General features: G+C 39.3%; 1 protein-coding gene across 1 annotated transcript in view; it reads left to right on the top strand.

Annotated features, from left to right (window-relative positions):
• The first annotated feature begins 7,818 nt into the window (after positions 1 to 7,818).
• The window catches only part of SLC6A11 (solute carrier family 6 member 11), a 106,443-nt gene continuing 94,901 nt past the window's right edge, over positions 7,819 to 19,360 (top strand). Inside the window, exons 1-5 of the mRNA XM_040592396.1 lie at positions 7,819 to 8,049; positions 8,516 to 8,746; positions 12,794 to 12,928; positions 13,090 to 13,230; positions 14,667 to 14,757. Of these exons, the coding sequence (XP_040448330.1) occupies positions 8,527 to 8,746; positions 12,794 to 12,928; positions 13,090 to 13,230; positions 14,667 to 14,757 (587 nt within the window). The 5' untranslated portion in view covers positions 7,819 to 8,049; positions 8,516 to 8,526. The remainder of the gene's footprint in view (positions 8,050 to 8,515; positions 8,747 to 12,793; positions 12,929 to 13,089; positions 13,231 to 14,666; positions 14,758 to 19,360) is intronic.

Genomic DNA, 19,360 nt, shown 5'->3' with positions numbered 1-19,360 from the left:
AGAATATATATCTACAGCTGTTGGCTTGATGTCAATTAACAGCTGATTTTTCACAGCTGTAAAGGAAGTATTTTAGAAAGAGGGGTTTCTTCAGTACTCAAGTACTGCAACATCTTAAAAAATCCCCCACTTTGACAAAAGGAATATATCTCCCTTTAAAAATACAGTGCCAAAAAGCTAAGCAGTAAAAAATCTTTAGGTACTTTTCAACAGTGCACAGAAATGCAACTTGGCCGAAACATCTGCGGTATCACATCATCTGCTCTGCAGGAATCTTATTGAAGTCAATTAATTGTTAATTAGCACTGTGCCAGCAGACAGCTCAGGAAAGGACTGTTTGCGGAGTTAGTCCAAGTTGTCATATGTAATTTATGTGATAGAGCAGTTGCATTAGCATAGTGTATGTATGAGTATACTAGGTCTGCTTTAGGGAGCTTAACACATACTACTTTCTCTAAAATTCTAGATGTTCCAGTGCTTAAGTGCTTACAGTGCCAAAATGTAAAAAAAATACTGAATATGACAGGGTGTGTTTGATAAAAGCTGATCAAAATTTTCCAGGCAATTTCTTTATATTACTAACATGCATTTTCAGCCAAAAAGAATTCAATAAAGGAAACGTTCTGAAAATTATACTTTTTATTATTATTATTTTGGAGCAATATATTGAAGTTGCACTCCATTTTCAAAGATATAAAATACCAAAAATAAAACATGTGATTGAGTTGAACACAATTTTTGGGGTAACTTGTCAAATGTATTATTATTTTGTATCATGGAGAAAAGTAAATCATCTTCCTTATAGGTTGACCTGGCTTTTGGAGCTTTTCTCCCATTTCCTATCTGAAACAGAACCAAACTACTCCTCTGTTCTCATCTTGTGACTGCATTTCTTATGGTAACTTGCAGTTCATTCTGCTGTATTTCAAAACTACCTTTGGCAGACTGTGTGCAGTGTTGCTGCCACCCTTCAATCAACGTGAGTATTGCACAGGTTACCATGTTTGTGAGGGACAATTAGACACTTCACTGTAAATTCAAGATTAAACATTGGGTGTTTTGCTTCTGGATAGTTGGTGTGGTTTAACCCCCGCAGGCAGCTAAGCCCCACACAGTTGCTTTCTCTCTTACGTGGTGGGATGGGGTAGAGAATCAAAAGGGTAGAGGTGAGAACTCATGGGTTGAGATAAAGAGAGTTTAATAGGTAAAGCAAAGCTGCATGTGCAAACAAAGCATAATAAGGAAATAATTTGCTATTTCCCATCAGTGGGTAGATTTTAGCCATTTCCAGGAAAGCACGGCATCATTGTGTGTGACTGTTACTTGGGAAGACAAATACTATAACGTAAGTGATCCTTCTTCCTTCCTCCCTCTTTCCCCCGGCTTTTACTGCTGAGTATGGGGATGTATGGTATGGAATATCTCTTTGGTCAGTTGGGCTCACCTTTCCCAGTCCTGTCCCCTCCCAAATTCCTGTACACCCCCAGCCTACTTGCTGCTGGAGCAACAGAAGTAGAAAAGGCCTTGGTGCTGTGTAAGCACTGTTCACTAATAGCTAAAATATCAGTGTGTTATTCACACTTCTAGTCACAAATCCAAAACATAGCTCTATACCAGCTACTATGAAGAAAATGAACTCTATCTCAGCCAAAACCACTACAGCAGGGAAGTTATATAGATGAGCGTACTAAGCTAGTGAAACAGAACAGGAGACATTGATTTCCATCACGAAATGCTTCTGTTCCTTGACATGTACATGTACATAAATAAATAAATGAAAGCATATAATTGCAAGATATTTACACTTACATGTTTATTTACTTTAACTATGGAAGATTAGCTACATTTATAAGCTGGAATATGTTTTTTGAATTACTGTTCTATAGCCTCAGTCTAAAGCCTGAAAGCCAAGTTGTGTGAAATTCATGGAGCACAAAGCTTGGCTAGATGGGCTGTTCATGCAAAAGTGCAACGGGACCACTACCTAGGGTTTGGGGGAGGTGCTTCTTCTTAACAGGCTCACTCTTGCCCACCTGAGCTGTAGACTCATAAAATTCTTTGAACTTCATTAATCCTAACAGTCTCCCTACATTAACTTTGAGTGTTACAGTGCACAAAGCAACTCCTTATCTACTTTATTCTATAGCAAAAAGGAAGTCTCAGATAAGATAATGGACTTTAGGTGCCTGCAGAGAGCATCTGCAATCTGAACTGATTTTGCTTTTTTTTTTTTTTTTTTTTTTAATATTCAACGAGTACCTTTAATAATGAAAATTCTGTGATATTAGTATAGTTAAAAATACGTCCATAGGAACTAAGTACCAACTTTCCTGAGAGTTCATTCCTTTTCCAGGTTGTAGTACCTCTCAGTAAGTATGAGTTTGCCATACTGATGATATGCATGAAGATTAAGTTCAGTTTCTGATCTGGAAGAATGATTGACTAGTTACTGCTAGTGGTAAGAAAGTTGTGATGTTATGTATCTAATTCTTTTCTTTTACTTGGTCTCACTTGTAAGTCACATTAAAACATAGTTCCATAGGTATGTTCTTTTTTAGTGCTGTCATTTATGGTTAGGTATTTCCCTGTCTTCACAAAAAAACTAGTGCGTTTTACTTTTTATCTCTGTTTTGTTGGACGTCTTTGGTTACATGCATTTGCTAAACTACTGGAAGGTGGTTATTTTTTGTCAATACATAGAAATATACTTCATATTGTCTTATTCAGAAGTACAGTGCCTCAAGGTTTACAGTCAGAGGCATGAGGATGCCTTTTTTGGAAAAATAACTTCTTGCTTATTGTTTGTTTTTCTTGCTGCTTGAAGTGCTAGCAAAAGTAAAAATGTGCTTTTGTTAGTGAAAGTCAGCAGCTAAGACTGATGTGATGTAGAAACGTTCTCTGTTCAATCCTGATAGATGACTGCTAACTTGTGGACGTTGTGTATAAGCCTCACTGTTTCAGGTTCCCTCCAAGTGCTGTCTGTCTAAAATTCATGTTTAGGAAGCTCAAGATACTGTTAGCCATATTAGCAGAGGGGTGTCTCCGCAGAACACTGTGAGAACGGTGCTTACTTGTGTGACAACATGAAGAACCCATGATGTGTACCACCTTTTTCATGAGACATCAGATCGCCTTTGTCATATATTAAAACACAAGCAGTCACTGAATAACTGTCAGAAAAGTCTGTCTGACAAAAGGCACTGAGGAACCCTGGAAGGGAACTGAAGTTAACCCTTTCAAAGCAAGACCCCTCAGAGGTGATCCAAAGATGAAGACATGTTAGTACAAGTCTGTAGCAGAAAACCCATATTGTGGGATATATCACCCACTCCTGTTTAGAAGATAAAATGGTCGGGGAGATAAAATGTGTGTAACAAAGAAGAAAATATGGATGTGAAACTGACAGCAAGGGACAAGACAAGGTCCCCAAAGGGCAACATGAATAGATGAAAAAGTGGTTTTCACAGCTCTCTTGAACATTACATTCAGCATCTCAACCATTGTGAGGCATGGGCAATACATTTGAGAGTGATATCTACAATGATAGCTGTTAAGCTTTTCTAAATAGAAGCCCAACAGTCAGTTGTTGTTTAACTTCAAGTTATCTGCAACAAATAAATCTTTTTTTTTTCCCCATTGCAGAAAACTGATTAGGCACAAATCAGACAGCCTATTGCTGTTCGACTTGAGTCCGGTCTGTAATAGCATAGCTAAAGTTGTCCCACTTGTTCACAAATTGCTTTGTGATCTTAGGGTTTTGATCCAAAATATTGTCAGATCACTATCACTAATGAAATTCTTACTGTATTTCTTTGCTTTTGTGTAGCTATCTACCTGTGAAGAGTTTAACTTTGTGAAATCTTTACATAAGGCTTGTGCAGATTTTGCTCATATCAAATCTAAGTTAAAGCTCTTAAATCTGGAGAGCACTGTTGTTCCCTCCTCCCTTCAGTTATATGGACCCAGGGCTCTGTACTGTTGAAACAACGCAAAAATCAACAAGTTACAGAGGATTAATAAGGAGAACAAATGGAGCCGAGCTCAAGTCTTTTCATTGTCAAAGCTATATAACATGACTTTTGCTCACATTAAATGCTCTCACAAATGTTACATTGATATATTAGGAAATTAGCTCTGTTCATAGCAGCTTTAATCCTAATGAGAATTCTTTTTTGGACAGCTATTTATTGCCTCTTGTTTTGTTTTGTTTTGTTTGGGTTTTTTATTATTATTCAGGAAAAAATGCAAAAATCTAGAGGCACGTATGTGGGCCAAAAGATTACAGTGTAGTAGAGGCTTTACTCTTGTCCAACGGTAGTGCTACAGAAAATAAGGCAGTCTAATGAGAATCCAAAGTGTGGGGTAAGAAAAACATCCAGATTTCCAAGATAATTTATACATCCAAAGCATGAGAAGCAACATGTGCAACTGTATTGTGCAGTTTTCTTCACATACCTTCTGAATAGTGTAGGGGTTGGGCACTAAGGGAAAAAAAAAAAGCAAAAGAGTTAATCTTCCAGATTCGTAGGATGTCTTAACACTCTGTGTGTTTGTGTTTTGGAAGTACTGGACCAGGTAGAATTCCCAGAACAGAATAAATGGAAAAATAGGCTGAATATGAGTTCTGGCAGTAACTGAAGAAGCTTGAGTACACTGCATATTCCTCGGTGCATCTAGGCCATGTATTTCAGCATCCTGGCAGAATCTTGTGGAATGTGACTTTTTTTTTTTTTTTTGGAGGTTCTTTTCTCAGGTTACTCTGGGTATCAATTCTTCATATTTATTTATTTTAGTTTATAAATCTAAATAAATGTAGTCTTAGAATATTTGGTACTTCACAGCACCTTTCTTTGGATAGTAGAAACATCTGACTTCCACTCCCACCCTATCTACTTTCTACACAGTTTTAATGGTTTCCTTGGAGTGTGGAGATAAATGTGACTAAGGTAGAACTCAAATTGCTTCATTTGGTCATACCATTTTAATGCGGCACTTGAAAGGAATGGCCAGGACACTTCTGCTGAGTGGGCTGGAGGCAACAATTCTAAATGCTTCTGCAGAACTGATGCTACATTATCAGGAATGGATTAGACAATGCAGAATAAATCTACTTGGACATAACTGGATTACTTGATGCGTGATGCTGCTAGCCCTTCTACAGAATATGTGTTAATGTTTTAGTTAATGAACTAATGTTTTAGTGGTAGATACTGGCTTTACTACTAACAGCCTTCTTATCTTTTTGACTCTCAGTCTCTTGTCTCAGAGCACTGCCATGTTGCAAGGTTTGCTGTCATGCCAGTCACCAAGTTGAGCTCTGATTGCTTGTCACCAGCAGATCTCCCAACAGACTGACAGAAGCAGGCACAAATTCATGATGAGGAGCGTGAGATACACCAGGTTAGTACATGAACTGAGATGTAGCCTGTAATCCAGAGAACTTTTTTCATTGCAATAGAGGAGGCTCCACCAGATTTAAAAAAACCCCAGGTTTATCAACCTGTTTTAAAATTTGGGAAGTTTTATGTTGTGAACACTGAGCTTCATTTAAGTAAAGTATTCACAAAGATGAGCAGCTACCGATTACTTCCACAATTCTTTCAATTGATAAGATACTGAATGGGAATCAGTGAAAGAATACAGCAGTGGATACAATACTGGTCACCAGGAATTAATAATTTAAAATACTGGACAAATCAGCAGTAATTAACTTTTGCATCTGCCAGGCATCCTGTAGACTCTCCTTTGGAGCAGGCCCCTACAATTTTGTGTCACCAGTCTATTTGAAGAAGACTGGTATCTCCCATGTATTGAATCATCAGTAAGATGTTTACTGTCCCTCAGCTTCCCTCCATTTTTAGAATGACTCTCAGGAATGAAATAAGAATTCAGTTTTAGCTTTGATGTGTAAGTGTATCCTGTTGAGCCTGCTCAGGCTGGCTGGAATACAGAACGACAATGCCTGTTTTGATCCCTGCTGAAAACTAGATGAAGAAGTGGGGAAAAAATAAAACAACAAAAACCCCTCCAAGTTGAGTTTGGTTTGTACAAAGACAGGTTGGGAAAAATGGATCTATTCCATCCTCAGTTAATGAATACCAGCTGCATTAAAAACAAAACAAGCTACAAAAAGGCCACCCAAAACCAAACCCAGCTCTGGTAATGATATGTGTGAAGGATACTTTAATAATAATAAATAAAAAAAAAAATCAGAGTTCTGCAGTTTTATCATCATTTTAACACTGCCAGTTTTTTGTTTCACAACATAGGTTTGACTAACGCTATATATGTTGGTATCAGTAAGAAAGGACATCGTCCTGCACCTGTTAGGTGCAACTCTTCATGTGAATATATAGTTGACAGAGAATGTAGGGTGAGGCCCCCACACCCACCCTTGCGGCATGCATGATTTAAAAGCAGAATTCTAAAAAACTTTAACTGCAGTAGGAGCTTCAATGTGTAAACACACTGAGGCTACATGTATAAGCAGGGTTTGATCAGGCTCTAGCTTCCAAAGGCAGCTAAAGTTAATGTAAAATCTATCCATGGGCATCTTTCCATTGTCTTCTGTAAGCACTGGATTACAGTTTTCCTGGCAGTGTGAGAAGCCCATGGAGCTGGAGGGCAAGAGAGCGTGAATTCACACGGAAGGGCATGCTATGCTGTCTCTGGGACATCATTCTCCAGCACACTTAAATGTAATCCAGGATTTAGGAGACACTGTTCCCCAGCACATCTCCTGTAGCTGCAGAGCAAAACACTCGTGATCATAGCTGCAATGGGGAGTTTGGGTCCAAGGGAAGATTTGAAGCTAAAACCTGAGTTGGGTCTTGCCATTTGCCAGGGAGAAGCTGCAGAGATGAATAATGGAAGAGGTATTTAGTTTAGGTCGAGAAACACAGGGTGGATATGACTGACCTACAAAAAAAAAAAAAAAAAAAAAAAGGGGGGGTATTATATTAAATGGAAAAAAGAATCTGTGTTTGATACTTTGTTCAACGGGAAATGGGGCAGTTTGTATTGTTTTTCTCCTATTCTTGCTTCTATTTTACAATTATTTAGCTTGAATTTTGTGCAAAACTGCAGTTAGAAATGCCCACGTGGGCCGTTTCTGCATTTTCCCAGTGTAACTCGAAAGCGCCCACATTGTTTCCACGCTTTCCAAATGTTGTTGTTCCCCCCCCCTCCCCCCCATTTTCTTTATTCCCCTCACATCCCCGCCCGCGTCCCCGTGTCCCCGTCCCCCTTTCAGGCTGAAGTTAACGTCATGTTTTCGCCAGGTTCCTTTCTTTGACTTGCCAGGCCCGACCTTGCTGCAGCCCCACGAGAGCCCCGGCTCCCCTCCCTCCCCCGGAGCGCCCCCCCCCGCCCCCCCCCCGCGAGCTCCGCAGCCCCCCCCCGAGCGCCCCGGCCCCCGAAGCAGCGCGGGGGAGCGGCGGGCAGGCGCGGGGCCGGGCTCCCGCCGCGGCGGGCACTGCAGCAGGGCGGGCGGCAGGTGCGCAGCCATCCCCAGCCGCAGCCGCCGCCGGCCCTCCGCCAGCCGCTGGCAGGTCGCCTCCCCCTCGTGCCGCGGGGAGCCGCGGGGGTGCGAGGAGCGGGGCTGGGGACCGCCCGGTGCTTGGCCCTGGTTGCCTGGCGCGGGGCGGGGGCGGCTCGGGCGGTGATGCTGGGTGGAGGAGGAGGAGGGGGGAGCTGGCGGGACAGCCTGAGGTGGGCGGAGGGGGGAGGCGGTGTTATACCATCGCGCCGGGGAAGGCTGAGCATTTGCAAATTCCGGCTTCGCAAGGCGGGGAGCATCCTGTCCCCGCCGGCCGGCAGGGCAGCAGCCGCAGACCAGGACGACGCTTCCCGGCTCCTGCTCTCCTACCGCTGCCCGCGGTATCCCGCCTCGCCCTGCCCGCCGCGGCCGCTGCCCGCCGGCGCCTGCCCTGCCCCGCGCCTCCCGTGCGAGGAGCGAGGAGCGGAGCGCGGGGAGGTCCGCTGGGAGCCCGGCACTGAGCCACAGACCCTGTCCCTCGCCCAGCCGCGCAGGCACTGGCAGAGCCCTGGGTGAGTAGTCTGGCAGCTCCCCTAGTCCTCCAGGCAGGGCAGAACCATTCAGGCCCCCTTCTCCACAGCCCTTTCTTCTGCTCTCAGTTGTGTGCCTGGAAGGTGCAGCTGATCGCTGCCCTCTGGTAGGTTGGTCAAGCTGGGATCCTGGCTTGGGGAGGGATTTTTGAAAGGCTTCACTATCTGCTCCTTAAAACAACGTCATTCTACTAAGTTACCTGTCTTCACTTGGAAATCTTCGTCTCCTTCCCTCCCTATCCATAACCTTGTAAATTTTTTTCATACTTCCTTTTCCTTTTTTCTTTTACAACTTTTCCAGCCTTACAGAGTTGCCTCCTTCACTTTCACCTGCAAATTTACATAGGTAATAAGCCAACAATAGGCTGCAGGGCTTCTTTAGTCATTGAAGGTTATTACTAACAAGTGGCTCAAAACATCTGTATGTTTTTCTTTTGTTCTCCCCTAGGCTGAACAGTCATGACAGCTGAAAAGACTATTCCTATAATTAATGGCAAGCCAGACGATGCTTTGGACCCAGAAGCCTCAAGTACCAACCTCGTCCACAGTAATGATAAGAAAGTTCATGAAAGAGGCCACTGGAACAATAAGGTTGAATTTGTGCTTTCTGTGGCAGGGGAGATTATTGGGTTGGGAAATGTTTGGAGATTCCCATATCTTTGCTACAAGAATGGAGGAGGTAAGATGGCATCATCATATGTTGATTTACAGTTTGCTATAAACATGTGGGAAATAAACAGTTAAGAATGTTTTACAGTGATTTCTTGAATGAAGAAGAGATATGTGTTCAGGATTTCAGTGTATATGTGGATAGAGCAGTATTAAGCATCTGACAAGTAAGAAAAAATTGTTTTGTTTCTCTTTCTTTCTCCTCCCAAATATTGTGTGACTTACTTTCACAAGTTTCTTTTATGTTAGTAAATTTACATCTTTTTTTTCTCTAAGATTTTTGATGTGGAAGGAGCCACTGTTCTATCATGGTAGTAGTGTGTTTTCTTCTGCATATGAATATAGACCCAAGCATACTTTAATAAGTTTGTCTGATGTAGAAAATAATGGAGCAGTTTATTTTTCACAACGGTGTACTTTGGAGAGGATGAATGTTGGTTTTGATACTGCTACAAAAAATACTTTCATTTCTTTGTCATGTGAAAATTTCTTTAATTCAACCATACTTTTTTTCTTATTTCTTCCTAAATCACTACAGTGAGGTAGGGGAAGATGTAAAAGCTGCCTGTTACTCAAAGAAGAGAGAAAGCACCATAAAATTTAGAATACAAACGTTATTTGAGAGAGAAAGAGCAGACTTAACTTCTACAAAAGTGTAACATGTGGCATGTATTGGTTATAGTTATGCATACACAATGAAAGGTATGTGATGGTTAAGAATAAGCATATCAGAGGTGATTTGCAAAGCAGTGAGGGGAGGAAAGAAAAGTAAATAAAAAATTTGGTTTAGAATTCTGTGGACTGGATTCAACGTTCTCCTCCCTTAAGGCCTGAATCAGTGTTAGTGTCAGTGTATGGGTTGGGAGAAAATCAGTATTTTCAGTGGCTGATATGCAAAGATCTGTTCTCTAATGGGCTTGCGGGCTAACAGTTCTGTGTCAAACATCTTTCCCTTGTCCCTCAAAAACTAGGCATGGTTGTCTGAACTCGGGCAGTTTTGGCCCAGTTTGTCTGCTGGTTCTGTAAGGCTAATACTGCTGTGGAAGATCTGTTTATGGTTTGTGGCTCCTTTCATTGCATAGCTGTGCTTTGGCAAAACTAAGATGACAAGAATTCACCTGTTTTCAGAATGATGCTACCAAGTACTGCTGTTAGTACATAAATATTAATATGCTGGATATGATATGCAGAACAGTTTCTTGTTGATTGTCAAAGCTTTCACAGAGAAATTTTGGCAGAGAAAAAGATAGAAATATTTTTTCAGTATATAATGAAGATTTCCTTGTTCGTACAGTAACCTTTATATGCCCATTTGCATATAAATATGCTAGGTTGTCAAAATGTGAAGCTATAATTTTTAAGGCTATAACATTAAGTGGAAAAAAATTCTAAATTTTTTTTTTTTGTGATTTGGTGAAAAAGTAATTACTTAAATATCATACTTAATCACCACTCCATTCCTTAAGAATAGAATTAATGTGTGTATGGTTTATTTGGTCATGTCCTGGCACCATGGGAAATTTGCCATTGACTTCAACTTTATTTAGTGAAGACTTGGTCTATGACCCACGTTTTTGTAACTCTCTGGAACACCCTGCTGGAATTAGACCAGGGTTGGACTTGTTTGATACATCAGATGTAAATACTGAAAACTACTTAGTGTGTGGTAAGTGAAGACAATGGTAAGATATGAGCTAGTTATTTCCTAACTTGCTAGATACAGAACAAACCTAGAAGCAGTAGTATGGAACTCCTGAGGTCTGATGTCTCTCTGGTACTTACTCCAAGTCATAACAGGTAGTGTAGGCATAAGCTTCTATAAATTTACTTTGTTCTTATGGATATTTAATGGGTCTTTTTAGGAAAATTAATTTCTTGCATGCTTGGAATTAGGTATATCTTGGCATATGGTCTCTTTGCAAGCTGGGAAACCTGGTGTCCTCTAATTTTCGTGATGTATACCTGTTGTAGAACAGTGTTGGAAAAACAGTTAAAGCTAGTAATTTCAACAAGTTGCCATGCTTAACTTGCAATGGTTGTTTGCATGAGCAGGCCAGGGGGGATTTGATACTGGTCAGCAGTTCACCCAGCATTTAAGATTTTGTTTGAACCGTTTGCACAGCAAATCATGCAGAGAAAGCATGTTTTAGATGCAAGGATTCCATTCTTTGTGAAATCCACTTGTGTTGCTTGAGATGCAGCTGAGATTCATCTATAGGCAAACTGCCTAGCTGAAGGAAGACACTACTCGTGAAGAGATCTCTTTTGATGTGCTGGGTCTGAAGACAGAAACTTCAAGTCAAAGCATCTGTGTTTAGTTGTCTCACCTTTCTAATCAAAGTGCCTAAAGCATAATAATTGCATAAACCTGATTGTTGCAGGTTGTGGGTGTGTTCTGGTGTTTGGGTTTTGGTGTGGGTTTTTTGTTGCCTTTTTTTTAGCAAACATTATGAACAGGATGCCTGTTTGCCTTGTAGTTGTAGAAATTTTCCTGAAGTATATTCAGAAACACTTTGTTCATAGTTACTATTCTGATGGAGATTTAATATTGGAGAGGTAGCTATTAAGGTGCCGTTCATAAATGATCAAATTGACCTTCAGGACTCCTGTTGAAGGAAGAAAATGCTACTATTGCTAGTGCCGTAAAGAACTGATCAATGTATGCAGTGATGGACACCATTGTAAAACACATCTTCCTAGGAGAAAATGCATCCACCAAAACTTTCATGTGTTTAGCGTAATTTGTGTTGATTTAAAATGGAATGAATGATGGGATGCTTACGTTATTTCATGGGAGCTTTAAATGAAGTTATTTAGTGGTGTGGGATTATTTGTTTGTGAGCAAGTAGGTTGAGGCCTGGATACAAACATTTTATATGTTGTACTAAGCTTTATTCTCATAACTTAGGCAGTTAACACTGTAATTTTCATCCAATTTCAGGTAAATTATTCTGTACAGCACTTTGCTGTGCTAGTCTGCCTGGTTAAACCAGCAAAATTTTCTTGGTGTAAGTAAAAATGGCAGAATGAGTTATTTTCTGCTTTCTTCTCAGTATTTATTTATTTATTTCCTTGTTTCAGTCTAAACCAATTGGTTTAGTTGCTTGCTTTCCACCTCATCCTTTGACTCATCAGAAAGTCTGAGGATTTGGGGGGAATGAGGAAAACCAAATCCTTATATGTTAACAGACTCTCTGTGTAGTCAAAAGGCTGTATTTTATTCCTTATTATTTAGGTTCAATTCTAAATGGAATACCCCAAATCTACGTTATTAGCAAGTGACATTATGCCTAACATATGTACCTTCTCTCATTGCTTTGGCATACTTCACAGCCATGTTTTTTTAGGTGCCATACCTAATAACAATATTAATCGTTAAATAATACAATACTACTTCTGTGTGTTAATCGATAAAAAAGGATTATTTGTTGTTGTTGTATACAATGCTTCAGCACTGAATTGTACTATTCAGTGTCTATGCTGGAGTTTACTGTCAGCATCTAACAAAAATGTTGATGCTGTCTTATTTTGCTACAATTTCATATTAATATTTCTAGCTGATAAGGCCAAGCCCTGCTTTCCTGTTCTTGTAAGTAATTCTGAAGTTTACTTCATCATTCCCTTTCAGTGATTCTTATCATCAGGCTTACCCAAATAACATACAAAGGACTTCTTGGTTTTAATTTCCACAATGCTTCTTCATCCCTGCTTTCCTGAGAAAGGCAAGGAAGAGAAGATCGTGTAGACTGACTTGGTGACGATCACAGAGGAGCTATGTGGCTGAGCAACACTGGTCTTTTCTGTGTTTGAGACACACATGAACAGACTTTAGTCTATACTGAGGAACTTTGGTCTGATCTTTTTTTGTACAAGACACTGGCTTACAGGTTAACTTTTGATATTTGGGGCAAGGAGTAAACACTTTCTGCACTTTCAGCATCATGCCTGAGTGGTGGCTAATAGGTGATCCTTACTTTATTAAGAAAATTAATTTCTCACTATGCTGTCAAGGAACTGTATTCACTGTAACTAATACCCCCTCAATGTTTATTTGTAGGTGCTTTCCTCATTCCATATGTGGTTTTTTTTATTTGCTGTGGAATACCAGTATTTTTTTTGGAGACAGCCTTGGGGCAGTTTACAAGTGAAGGAGGCATTACATGCTGGAGGAAAGTTTGCCCTCTATTTGAAGGTAACAGTTCTGTGTTCTACTGCAGAAGAATGCATTCAATTTGAAGTAAAATAAAATAAATTGTATCAAAATTGAAGTTAAGATAAAGTGGTAAGCATTGGTTTTTAAAGTACCTGAAAAGTAACAGTTTTCTATTTGTCTCACTTCTTTTTTTTCTCTAGGCATTGGATATGCTACCCAAGTTATAGAGGCACATCTAAATGTATATTACATCATCATTTTAGCATGGGCTATCTTCTATTTGTTTAACTGCTTTACTACAGAGCTTCCTTGGGCTACCTGTGGGCATGAATGGAATACAGGTATGATGACCTCAGTAGAGATTATTGCTGTACAAATACTTCCAAGTGCTTGGTTAATATATTAAATCATCAGAAAAAAACCTGTTCTGGTAGAAAATCTGTGGAAATGGGCCAATCGCATCACACTGCACCATGATAAAGGAATCCTGGAGTGAAGACTTATTCACACCTTTTTGTTTTCAGTCATTGTATAAGCATTTGTTCCTGCAAAATACAATGTCAGATAGCAGAAGACTTCGGATCTTGTTAATTTTTTAAGATATTCTGGCTAAATCCTAAGACTGTCATTGGCAATCATATCTATTCTCCTGGAATAAAGTCAATTCTACTGACGAGCTGATGACCTGATGACAGGTTACAATCTTGCTTTTTCACTCTAATGAAATCAGGAGGAGTTTAAATGGAAAGTATTAAATGTGGAACTTCGGATTCACTTTTTTTAATGCCAGATGTTGAGGGATAATGTTCATCAAGCTACTTCTGAAAATTTAGCCACATAAATAATCCTTACTGCATGCAAAGTAGCCTGTTACATGAAAGATGAGGTGTGTATTCATAAGGTTTTGCAGTACAGGGCTCTGCATCTGTCCTGATTGATATTTTTATCTGTAATGCTCTACTTGCTGCATGTCAAGATCACAGACATCTATGGGGAGGATTACATACTGATGCCCTTATTTCCGCATTCCTGAAGTCTTTGCATTTGTTTCCTATATTACTGTCTGATTTCAAATCATGTACCAGTTGTCCTGTCTTTCATGGCTTTTATTAACTGGTCATTATTGTGTTCTTTGAGCAAACTAAAGCTATTTGAAATCTTGCAGTTTAGGTTATGTCAGGGAGCTAGCCGTGGGCCCAATAGATGTGGAAGGCTTCAGTATCAATTTTGGCAACCCTGCAAAGCAGCTTAGTCAATGTTGATCGCTGTTCAAATAGTAAGTGTCAACTCGACAATGCTGAGCTGCCTTGACCTCCTTTCTCTGTATTGGAGATAATAAAAATAAGCCAGAGTGACTATTCACTTGCCATATTAAGGCAAAGCGGGAACTTGTTGCTGGCAGTGTTTCAAGAGCCAATTGTTACCATTGGCCATTGAACCAGCAGTTGGAGTAGGAGTATGTTGTAATTCCCAATCGCTTTGGTTTTTCAAAGCATCTTTCTTCTGCCTCAGATGTTTTATGGGTCCTTGCCATTGCAACTGTGCCTTTGGAAAGCGTTGTAGCAGAATGTAGCATACTGCATGGGTAGGATGGGATAGGCCTGGGATCCTGGTGATCAAATTAGTGTTACAGAGGGAGGTGTGGCATTTTAGCATACCTAGAAATCCTTTAACCACAGAGAGAAAATGTATTATAGAATAGTAGCTTTACATGATGGACAAGAGGAAATGTACTTGCATGTCAATATAGCAAACTCTTGTTTTTGTTCTTTTATAGAAAACTGTGTGGAATTTCAAAAACTTAATATGAGCAACTGCAGTCAAGTCTCTTTACAAAATGCCACTTCTCCAGTGATGGAATTCTGGGAGTAAGTGCAGATAAAATTTATTTTTGACCAGACTATAAGTTGTCTTCCAATATTTGATCATTTACACATGATTAGGTACCTTGTAACCCTATAGCACTTAGTGATATGAGTTCAACTGGGAATTTTCTCATACAGCCAAAGAGAGTCAGGATGAGAGTTTTAACTCTTTTTGTTTTTTAGAGGGTACAAGGAAAGGAATTCCATATCCTGAAAGAACATAGAACAAAGTGTGCCACTTAGGAGCTTGGCTCCTGCTGCTGGAGGGAAGAACCTCAAACTCATACTAATGAGGAAGCAGAGGTGAAAGGAAAAGGATGATTTTAAATATTTCTTGGTTTTTTTTCCAGGATGTTTCTTTTAAAGAGCTTGAGAGTTGCACCTTCATCCTTGCTTGAGCTAACTAATACTTTGACTTCTGTATCTCATTATGATTTAAAGGACTATGTGTTAGTTATTCAGGTATAATAATAGGAGAGTTTAACTGTCTCATCTCCTTGATTCAGATTTCCAGTTAGAGTAATAGAAGACAATTATATGTCTACAAAATACAGTCTGCTTTTGTGGTGACACATATTTTTTCTTACTATAAATATTTAAATTGGTGCATGTGTAGTCACATATTTGTGCCTTGCAGGGCGTAGTGTGTGTTAAGACAGTCATGGAAATGGAATGTTACTTTAAATACTAAGTCATCTCACAATTCAAAGTGTGTTACAAAAATCTGGCTTACTAAAATTTCTTGCAGGCCCAGTCTAATCTTGTTAGTTTTATTATTAAGATAGAGCCTTATTCTGAGGCTGTATGTTCAGAGCTCTGTTTTATGTTTGGGACAGCATTAGCTACACTTTGAAAGGGCCATAAATAAAGACTGTGCTTGAAGGGACAACTCTACATTGACATATTTTTCTTGAATGTTAGCATATGCTATTGTCTTTGCCTCTGAAACTCTTTTTGTTGCTACATCAGTTACATTAGCCTTCATGGGTGGTAGTTGTTGCTTCAGTAAATAATGTTTTATTTAAAAATACACACCCCCCTGCCCCCCCCCCCCCCCCCCCCCCCGAAGCCAAAATAAATCTGAACAAGGCATGAAAATGCATACATTATGTGGTTAAAATTGTAATTTTATTTTCTCTTAAAATTCTCAATAATCGTAACACCTAACACATTAAATCAAAATATACCTGCTCTACCCATTTCCCAGTTAATATTACAGAATAACCAAGAATTTCTTAGGTGGCATCTCTTATTGCTGTGACTTCATAATTTTAACAAAGAGATCTTATGGTTCTTTGGGGTAACCAAAACAAAGATTTCATATAATTAGAGTAAATTAACAAAGTATTTTCTCCAGTACTGGCCTTGTTTATTCACTGTGCTTCTTTGTGTATTCATCAATATTAAAAACTCAGCAATTAATGGTAACTCCAGTTATCCAGAGAAACAGGCAACATTCAGTTGAATTATATGGAGGGTGCAGACTAAGTTTTATATTCTCATGTTTTTAGGATTTTGGTTTTTTTTGTTAGTGCTTATATTTAGACTGTCCAAGTACCCGTGTCAGTGCTATTTTGATGCACACATGGGTGCATTTTAAGCATGTCCCCTTCTCAGAATTCTCTAAAAATGAAGCTAAAAAAAGATTCTATAGCTGAACTTGGATTCCAGTCACAGTGGGCTTTAAATCCTTCAAATTTTGGACAAAATATTTGCCTACCTGATTTTGGTTGAGTTAGGAATGAATTATGAAACTGGAAGAGCTAATCAGATTTAGCCTTTTCTATAACTTGTTTTACAGTCTTGTGTATACAAAGTTGAAAAGACATGCTCCAGAACTTTTAAAATCACAAAACCTGAGAGAAGATAAATAAAGTTATTTATTTGAAACTTCTTTGTTGTGTTGTGGACAAACTTTCCATAATCCTAACAGCGTACTGGCCAAAATGGCTTAAAACATTGAACTTAACTACTTTCCCTGTCTAAGCAAAACTGAAGTTGCATAGCTTTTCACACTTGCAAAATGGATATACTCTCTTCCTCCTGAGGAAGATATTTACCTTGTTAAAATTTAAGTAGATATGACGTTACATGGCTTCAAAATTCAAAATAGACATAACAAACTAGTTTAGAGGTGGAACAATGAGCTTTATTAAATATAGGACTGATTTTACATTAAAATAACTAATTAGAATGAACAGAAGTTTATAATGAAGTTATATATCTTAAATATATTAGACAAATGCACAGTAGAGTTCTTTGTGTATAGATTATGCAGTGCAGATCAGAGTAGTTAATAGGAAGTAAATGTATTACTAAACTAGTTAATTTGTCCAGCAAGTAATCTTATAGTCTGTAGATGTTATTTCACTTAGCCAGAGGTCTTGTTCACATCATGTTGCTTTATTCCTTTATAAATTCTGGGGTCATTTATTGTAAGACACTTTTTGAAACAAATAGTAAAAGGAAAATTGATGGGGTAGACTGCACAGAGCAGATACTTCTTGGTATTTTCATAGCTCATGTGAATAGTGTGTGAGAATCTTCAGTCCAATCACAAGACTGAATTCATTTGCATAACGACCAGGTTCCTTACAATTAATTAAGTAGATGCCCGTGAAGGGAAGGGGGAGGCTCTTAAATTTCTTCTGAACAGCCACACCATTCAAAACATTTACGCTTTGCTCTGCAGTGTCAAGTCTGCAATTGAAGTTTCTCAAATTGTGGCCACTTAAAGCCCATTTATTGTGTAAGGGGTCAGCTGGGGGAAAAAAGTTTGGGGTTTGTGTTTTTGGTTGGGGTTTTGGTTTTAGTTTTGGTTTTTTGTGTGTGGGTGTTGTTTTTTTCCTGTTAACATCTACTCTTGAGATGATATGTATATTGGAGTGGCAATTATTGTGAATAGTGATCCTATTTGCTTACTGCATATGATCTCATTTACATGTGGAACTAAATATGGCATTTGTAAACTGTCAGCCTGATGTTCTATCTTGCTTTTGATAATCATATCGCATTACCACAGCCTTTTAGAGTATTCACAATATCTGCAAATTTTTTTAATTTATGAAAACCCAAAACCCAATAAAAATGCTTGGGGAAGACTCAGTATTTACACAAATGCACGTTTTAGCAGTGCTATGTGTTTCTTTCAAGCCTAGTGCCCTCAGTCTAAGAGTTAATAACGCTGAGGGCTATACAGGTTGCTATGTATCATGCACCAGACTAGACTGGTATTATGTAAATATCAGCAAAGGTTAGTAGCAGGGGCACAAGCTGGATTTGGTTTTGTTCAGGCGCATGGGAGTAAATGAATACACCAGGCTCAGAAGGATGTCTGCTGGCTTTGAGAAAGAATCTCTTTCTGTCTGTTTTTTCTCCCCATTTAACTAGTACTACTAGGTCTTTTCCATCATCTAGGCTAGAAGGCTCAGCCTTTGTTTATTTGTGACTGGAAGCAAATCAAAATCCTCAGTTGGTTTGAGGACTGCAAATAAAGGCTTCAGTCTCTCTGATACATTGCTAGCTTTTATTGGTTCTGTGGCTTTGGCTACTCCTAAACCCATTGCTGAAGTCAGACAGCAACTTGCCCAACTTGCAGTTATGACTGGGAAGATAACTTTGCAGTGCTATGGAGCTTTTCTGGCATGCAGACTACTTACCTTTCTTCAGGTCTCTGCAGAGGATACTGTTTCCTTGCTACACAAGCAAGCATATGCGCACTTCCTCTGATAATGCAACATTCTCTACAAGCTTTGATAGCTGGCTTACACAGTCAGTGAAGGCCTATTTATTGTTTGTTGGTTTGTTTAAAAAAAAAAAGAAAAAGGAGACTTTAGAGGTAAGTACTGCAGTAGGTCCTATTTTCCTTTTGGTACATTCAGGAGAATCTCATTGTATGTTCAAGGACCTTAAAACTTAATATAATTTTTGAGCCTGTATTTCATATACTTACCTATAGCTATACAGTGAAAATGGTCTGATCCTGCTGGAGGAGCAGCAGGCAACATCTGGGAGTTTGGAGCCTCTTTACTTCTTTTCCTGCTTAGAAATGTCTGTCCCTGTTGGTTTTAAGACTTCATTTGAGTTAGCGGACTTGCTACTGTTGACCACTCTGGGAAAAATTAGGAGGTTAAGGATTTCTTACCTTGCTTACAAAGACATTGCAAGCCATAGCCTTGAGAAGTTTCACATTCCATCTGCATATGCAGTTTTTAAGGTAAGCAGTTGAATTAACTGAAATTCACTTTTTCTTCAAATTGTAATGCCAAATCCAAGGGAGGGGCTTTTTACAAGGGTGTGTAGTGATAGGACAAGCTGGAATGGTTTTAAGATGAAAGAGAATAGATCTAGATTAGATGTTAGGAAGGAATTATTTACTGTGAGGGTGGCAAGATACTGGAACGGGTTGCCCAGAGAAGCTGTGGATATCCCGTCCCCAGCAGTGTTCAAGGCCAGGCTGGACGGGGTTTGGAGCAACCTGGGCTGGTGGGAGGTGTCCCTGTCCGTGGTGGGGGAGTAGAACTGGGTGATCTTTAAGCCCAAACCTGTCTATGCTTCTCTGAAATAATGACAGGTAAGAGCCTGAAACTTCACTTTTCATTTCATA

The sequence above is a fragment of the Falco naumanni genome, chromosome 4 (genome assembly GCF_017639655.2).
Source record: "Falco naumanni isolate bFalNau1 chromosome 4, bFalNau1.pat, whole genome shotgun sequence".
NCBI classification, from domain to species: Eukaryota; Metazoa; Chordata; class Aves; order Falconiformes; family Falconidae; genus Falco; species Falco naumanni.
Note: the sequence above shows the minus strand (reverse complement) of the source record. Positions and strands in the feature narration are given on the sequence as shown.